Genomic DNA, 7,537 nt, shown 5'->3' with positions numbered 1-7,537 from the left:
GAAGAGGTGACGTGGGGCAGCCCGGGAGGCACCCTGGGAGCCGTCTTTGCTTTTGTTCCTTTGTTTTTCCGCAGGAGGCCAGAAAGGGCCCAGAGGGATGCAGAGCCCATGGCCTTAGGGCTGCAGCGGGCACCCAGCGGCTCTTTTGGGGACCCCAAAGCCTGCTGGAGGAGGGTCTTGTTTCCCCCTCTCCCGCGTCCTTCCCAGCCCGCCTTGCCCCGGCTGCTGGGGCTGCCCTTCATAACCCTGTTAGGTTAACTCCCTCTCTGCACCGGGGTAGATACACTTTCAGACACGTCCCACTTTCAAAATCTGAGGAAAACAGGCATTTTCTGATTAATTTTTTACACTTTTTGCCCCTTCTTTTCCCACCCTTTTTACCAGCCAATGTGGATCTGGAAAGTTGGGAGGAAAATGTAGGACAGGGGAGAAAAAGCCGAGTGGGGTTTCTTTTCTATATGTTACTTTTACTCTTTTGCAGTAGGGGCACCTCATGAGCTGAACTGTGGTATGGAATCACCAGCTGATATCCCAGGTTTAAAATAAAATTCAATTTTCCTGTTAGCAAATACAGCTGTAAAAATAGACCTTTTATCAGCCCGCTGCTTCGCATCTTTGGACGTGAACAGCTTGGAAATATTTTGGTCTGAAATTAGAACAATCTCATATGGATGCGTTTGTTCATCTCAAAAATGGCAACTTTACAAATGTGGGTGCTATGGGTGGAGAAAGGGTTTGTGAGGAGCAACTTGACATGGGCTTGGCAGTTTGTGTGCCTGTGGTCAGGGTTTCCTTTAATCTGCTTTACCCTCAGAAGCAGCCTGATTTAGCCCCCTTAGCAAGAGTTTGCAGGGGAGAAATAGGAATAGGGATTGATAGATATTCAAATAGTTTGAAATTTAGGCTGGCTGTTAAGTGCCAGATTTATGTGCATCAGGAGGGGGTGATTCTGGTGGTTTTGAACAGCAGAATCAAGCTGTATCTGTCTTCTTACCTGGAATTGCAGTGTATAATACTCTGTTTTGGGTTTTTCCTTCAGGGACCTAACACAATCGTGATCTGCATGGTCATCTTACTGAACATTGGTCTGGCCATCCTATTTGTACATTTTTTGACATGATGTGCCCCTCGGACAAGGTAAGACAAGCAATGAGATTTTATCCTCAATTTCTAGACTTCACTGTGGACGGTTTGGGGTCAACTAGCTTTATTGCCAATGCAAATCATTCACTGCTGTTCACTGCTGGATGTCCTGGTGATGGAAATGCATGGGCATTTATTCAGTAGATGCAATTGCCTTGCATTGAGCGCTGAGATTCTCAGTAACCCCTTGTCTGTTCAAAGAGCGATTTGTGGATTAATTTCAGTGGATAGTTCTCTATTTTCATAAAATCGTTTCCTCAAAGTTAAAAAATCGGATGCAATCCCACAGTATAGTTTTGCCTTCCCAGTTGGATGGACATGATTCATGGAGACTTCCAGTGCAAGAATGTGTGATGTTAACTTTGAAATTCATTTTCTGCAAATAAGCTGCAAGAAACACTTTCAATTTGGTGTTCTATGGCCACTGCTGCCAGTAACTTGTGTGTTGCAATGTTTCTTGGCACTCAGCCCAGCAAGACGCAGGAACACAAAGCAAATGTCAAACTCTGAAATTTGCAGTTCTGATTTCACCAGTGCTAGTTCCACTGCTGCTGTTTTGTAGTTGTGTTACCAAAGGTAAATATGAGCTATTTATCTGACTGGAGCTCGCTTAGGTTAAAGTTAAACTGGAGCTCCATCAGGTCTTCCACTTGAACCAGGATGAGGGTTTGCATTTGGATTTGGTGGTGACAATAAAATCTTGTGAGGTTGCTTGTGCCTGGGAGGTTTCTGATCATGGGTTTGCACAAGATTCTGTTGTCTTGGGCTCAAAGATTGGAAAAAAACCATCAAGGCTGAACCTGATCCTTGGGCCTCACGTGAACATAATGACTCCTCCCAAGCCCCCATGAGGGTATCAAGCTGCCTTCCCAGGGCCTCCTGGGGGTTAAAACTGCTCTGCTGGGCGCTGCTTTCTGTCATGTTTTTAGTCCCCACTCGGCCTGCACAGATGAAAGCCTTGCAGACAGCCACAACTAGGTGTTGCTTGTGTGTTTTGCTCCCCCTTGACTCTCCATTCATCTCTGTCTGGGACAGGTGTTGCTGCTGATGGAGACCACAGACCTTGGCGGGGATTAAAACTCAGCCACCTGGAAACACCGAAGAGGAGGGCTTGAGATCCCAAGGTTGCACTGCAAACATGAACCTCAAACAAAAGCACCTGAAGACCAGTTCAGTCTCCCTGGTCCCAGGCTGTGGCTGGCCTCTGCAATCTACCAAGGAAAAGCCAGGGTTTCTGCAATTCAGCCTCCTTCTCTTCTTTGTATAAAATAGCAGTTGCCTTAAATTGTTCTCACCAAAGCCATCAACTGTCCTGTCATGCCAGGGATGAGGGATTTATCTGTAGTTGTAGGAAAATGAGTGAGGTGGTCTCCTCCATGCACACTGATGTGTTTTGTAACTCCCTTGGTTGACTCATTGCCAGAGATTTCCCAAGAATATAATCCATGGTGTGGAGATGAAACGATACACAGCAACCAAAATGACTCATGAGAGCCGCACCATGGCTGGGGGTGGACAACATTGCCCTCCGTGCTCAGAAGTCATCCAAAGGGATGAAAAAAAAGTCTTTCCTTTCCCCATCACCTGGAGTCGTTTTCTGCGTATGGAGGACCGAGAGGGGGAGCAAGTTGAAATTGGGCTTGTTGAAGTGTAACCAGAGTCCTGCCCATGCCTGCCGACACACCACGGACAGGGGCCGCGGGGTGGGGTGCAAGGGACTGGCTGATCTGAGGATGTTCATGCGTGCAGGGGGTGCTGCGGATGGAGATGGTGCCCATTTCGGGATCAGGTGCCGTCCAAGTGCTCTCCTGCCACCAGCAATGCTCTGTGCAGAAGTGTCTTGCAGTGGGTGCCTTCCTGCTGTAACAGGAAAGGAAATAGATGTGCTGAATTTGTCCCTTTACCCCTTTTTTTTTTCTGTGAAAATGGTGCGAGTTACAATGAAAAGGAGGTACGTACTGAAAAATGCCTCCATACGCCTGCAGGTTCCTCCCCTTCACACGCCAGGCTGCAGGGGGTTCCTGTGCTTTTTCCTTGCAACAGAGTGAACACTTTCCAGCCAGAGGATACAGGGTGGCTGTCGTGGGAGAGGTTATGTTATTCCCGAAAGGAAAAACGTGCAGAGGCTTGAGTGACTCCGGTGTATTTGGGTGTTAGGCTCAAAAATACACAGCAGCCAGACTTCCAGCAGTGGTAGTGTACAGAGGGGCAATTCTAGCTGTTGTTCTTGTGTGCGAGGCTTAGAGGCCTGGGCGATTTGCACCGAATATTCCCAAAGCTGCGACAGAGAATGACCTTTGGAAGGAGATGTTTCTACTGTGATGTGCTGTGACCCTCAGCAGTGCGAGCTTAGAAAGTCGGCACAGATGAAGTTACAGTTTAGTGTGAGGCTGAGTGCTTGGACATGTTTCTTCCTTAAGAGCAATATGCATTTTCTATCCCTTTTTAAGATATTCAGAAATGTTACTTCTAGTCGGTTGTGCACCTCTGTGTATCCTGAAATCCCACTGCACAGGACTGGGTGGGAAAACCTGAGGGACTGGAAAGAATGGGGAAATGATAGTTAAGGAAAAAAACAGATGCCCAGTCTGCTCCAAAGGTCAGTCTGAAAGGATTTCAGAGATGGGGTGGCAGACAGGCAGGGATTTACACTGACTGGAGACCCAGGGCAAAACCTGCCTAATTCGTCTGCTCTTAATTATGGCATAACAGTGAGAATAATTCAGTACTTTTCTTTGTGAACCAAGTTTATTTTTTAACCTTATTCAGCTCAGGAATGTTGCCACAGTAGCAAATACGTGGTGTTAACTGTGGGAGAAGTGAATGTGATCCCTTCCTAAAAGCCATGTGGCTGTACCAGTCCTGAGAAAGCTGTGCAGCATCAGCTACACTTCCACAGAGCATAGTTTAGTAGCAATTTGCTTCTTTCTTTTTTTTCTTCAGTATAAATGTATTGCAAACCCCAGGCTCTGCTGCCTTTGACGTTTTATCTCCATTTGCTGGCATTCACTTGCCAGCTCTGCAGTTTCAGTATGCCAACTGCTTTTATTAACCACCGAGACAATTTCCGTTGAGAGACCTGAGGGGCTTTTATTTATCACTAAGCACAAAAATGGATCTTTTTCAACAGGTAATTTCCCCTGCCGCCCCAATTTTTTATGCATGTGATGTGCACTCGGTAATGTGCTTTCTTCCTAGTATCCTTCTGAGAAAAATAGGTAGATTTGCTTTTATGTGACGTATAGATATATCCATATTGCGCTGAGATATGGATATATATACATATATATATATAGCCCCTTAGGGATTTCATTTTCTTAGATGCAAAATAACAGATTTACCTCAAACTGCATGCTTTCAAAACTGACTAGGATATCGTGTTGTACTTTTCAGGTCTTACAAAGATGCAGATACATTTCACTCTTCACACAAAAATACCTTCATCACAGATTTTGCAAGCTGTTTACTACAATCTGTGTACTACTGTCCAGAGTTTTCTGTCGGTTGTTCTGCTGGATTATGTGCAATAATAAACAGTTATCTGCTCACTGTATCCATGTGGATCTTTGCAGAGGAATCTCCAGGTTTCTTTCCAGGTTGACACACTCATTCCAACTCTTCCAGGAGAGCTCATCAATACTTGGTGCAGAATTTGCATCATGGCATCTGAATGGTTTTTAGTTTTTCCCCAATATCTGTTTCTAAATCTGCGGTTTTGTTGGTGGGAGGGTTCTTTGCAAAGAGAATTGTTTTCATTTACTGCTTCTTGAAAGTGTGGTGCCAGATGTTTGAGGACACCTCTGGCTCTCTGAGCAAGCTCTGTGTGCTACCATCGTGCTGTCTTCCGCCAGAGGTTGCGTGGGGCCGGGAGGAAGGGCGGCTCGCTGGCCTGAAGCCTGGCCGGGCGATGCAGACGGCCGCTGACAGGTCCCTTCGCTGCTTCCCGACCTCAGGGCTGCTGCCAAGTTTCTTCCAAGTTGTGCGTCACTGCCTGCTCCTCCGGCGCCCCAGTCCTCCTGGGTTTGGAGAAGAGTGGTTCTCTTCCACCCGTGGCTGTCCTTTCCCTCAGCCTCTTGAAACGGCTGAAGTGAGAGGAGAGCCGGGCGCAAGGGACAAGGAAATGGCAGCTGGGGGAAGAGTGATTTACAGGGGAGGATGGGAGAGCAGAGCCCAGCACCAGCCAGGGGCAGCGGGGCCCGGGGGCCCAAAGAATCCAGAGTAGCCGAAAACTTCAATCCCTTTTCTATTTCTGGAGTGCCTCGCATGGGCAAAGCCGGGCTGTGCAGAGGGGGCTGGCGGGATGCAGGCTCAGCCTCCACGGGCAGCAGGGGCTCCCCTGGCTTCTGCAGAACACAGGGGGTCTCATGGCCAGAGATGAGTTTGGTGAAATGATGGCTTTGCTCTCCTCTGTGCTTGTTTTGCTTCTGGCATGGGAGGAACCAGCAGCTTCTCATTCATCCAGTCTCTGGAAGGAGGCTGGGGGCAGCAGGGTAACTGGAGCCCTTTGCACCTCATAAATCTCAGGCTGATGAATGGAGCAGTTCTCTGGCCCATGTCTGGCAGAGGCAGCAGGGAGGGAGGTGGGTCTGCTGCTAAAGCAATGACGTATTGCTTCAAAAATATTCATAAAGGCAAAATGAAAAGCCTGCCCCTTCCCCAGGGTAGGTGGAACAGTGCTGGGTCTCTGCCTCGGGAGCTGCTGGTTTCAGGGGTAACGTCCCCCATGCTGCTCCTGGCTAAGCGTCCCCGGGCACAGGCAGGGAGGTGTCTGATACCTGAGAAGTGGGAGAAAGGCACTGGCCTGATCCTGTGACCCAAGGGCAGCAGCCTTAGCCTCTGCCGGTGGGAGGGAAGGTGCAATCTGAGCCCCGGTGTCCTTTGAGAGTGACCTGCCCAGGCGCCCCAGGGCTGGCCACGCTGACCTCCACTGTCCTTGCGGGACATTGAGCCTCGCAGGAGAAACCCCATCTTTTGGCCTTCATCTTCTTGCAAGAGGACCGGCCAGAGCTGGGGCGAAGGTGGCCCTGGCAGCGAGTAGGTGCTGGAAGCACAGAGGGGTTACTGTGCCCCTTTCTGGCTCCGCACCATCACCTTCACTCCAGGACCCTTCCTGGCGGAAGCTGAAGAGAGGCCTGAGGAACATTGATGCATCAGGGAATAGCCACTGTTAGCAACTCCAGTGAAACATTTTCCCATGCCTGGCCACGGCTTAGCCCCCAGCCCTGGCTCTGGAAGTGCTGGCTTTCCCCTCGCGCCTAGCCAAGCCATGGGTGCACCACGCCTGGCTTGGGACCAGCAGCAAGGGGCCCCATGGTAGCCACCCGCTCCTGTCCTCTTCTGCCAGAAACGCTGGCACTGCGTGGCTGGAAAAAGTTGCTTTTATTTTATTTCCTCTGAGCAGCCACCCACACTGCGCTGTGAGGACAAACAGGATCAGCCAGCATGGGAGGACAACACGCCCTTGCTGACCATCTCACATAAGCACCGGGACTACCACAGGACCTTCTTCTGGAGAGGGGAAAGCTTTTAGAGGCTCCCCAGCTCATGGCTTCAGGCATTCTTTTTGGAGGAGCAGTGAGCAGCTGCCAGTGCAGTCGCAGCATTCCCTGTCTCTATAGAAACAGCACACTTGGAGCACAATTCACGAGGCGGTTATTAAAGAAAATTCAGCAATTATAAAACACAGATTGTCCTTAATACTTCTGCCCATCACCCACAGCACAGGGGACATGTGGCATCGCAGTCATGTTCCCTCCCTTGGGCGATAGCTGGGAAAGTGCCCCTGAGTTGGGGCACAGGCGATGCCAGCAATGCCCCCCCATCGGAGTCTGCATTTAAACCCCAGCAGGGCAGAAAGGGGCATGGCTGGTTAACTGCTAAACTGAGGGTATTTTGGTAAATTAGAGTCACTGTGGCAGAACTGGGCAGCTTCGGTCTATTGTGCCCTCCCCAAAATGGATGTCCGTATTTGAAGAGTGCTGAGGAGCAACCTCTGAGCAAGCAGAGTGGAGGCAGGTCCTGGCGGCCCTCCGGGGGCCTTAGGAAATATGGATTGCAAAATAAACAAATAATTGCTGAGTGATGACATTAATATTGCTGTAGGAGTATCCCCTAGGCTTTGTTAGCAGCTCCTTAATTGGGCCCTCCCTGAACTAATTAGTTCAAAGAAGCAACCAGGGGCCAGGCCAGATTGAAAAGGGGCTGTATTTTATTCATTCCCTAATGGGTGGTCCACCCTCTCTTGTGGCTCTGAAAAATTTAAGCAATTACTCAGCATCCTCTTCAGTGACCTGAATATTACTAATGTAAAGGTATCGCTATTTTAATTTCAATAATGTGTTCTTTGCAGGCTTGTACCACAGAGTGAAAATCAAGCTCTAATGACCTGTTCTGG

General features: G+C 49.1%; 1 protein-coding gene across 1 annotated transcript in view; it reads left to right on the top strand.

Annotated features, from left to right (window-relative positions):
• JPH2 (junctophilin 2) overlaps positions 1–4,307 on the top strand; it is a gene marked incomplete at its 5' end in the record, with an annotated part of 33,230 nt that extends 28,923 nt beyond the window's left edge. The window contains 3 exon segments of the mRNA XM_035892890.1: positions 385–416; positions 815–1,137; positions 2,179–4,307. Coding sequence (XP_035748783.1) covers positions 385–416; positions 815–1,120 — 338 coding nt within the window.
• Positions 4,308–7,537: the final 3,230 nt, after the last annotated feature.

Source organism: Egretta garzetta, unplaced genomic scaffold (assembly GCF_000687185.1).
Source record: "Egretta garzetta isolate BGI_Z169 unplaced genomic scaffold, ASM68718v1 scaffold214, whole genome shotgun sequence".
Taxonomy (NCBI): Eukaryota; Metazoa; Chordata; class Aves; order Pelecaniformes; family Ardeidae; genus Egretta; species Egretta garzetta.
This window is presented reverse-complemented; position numbering and strand designations above follow the sequence as displayed.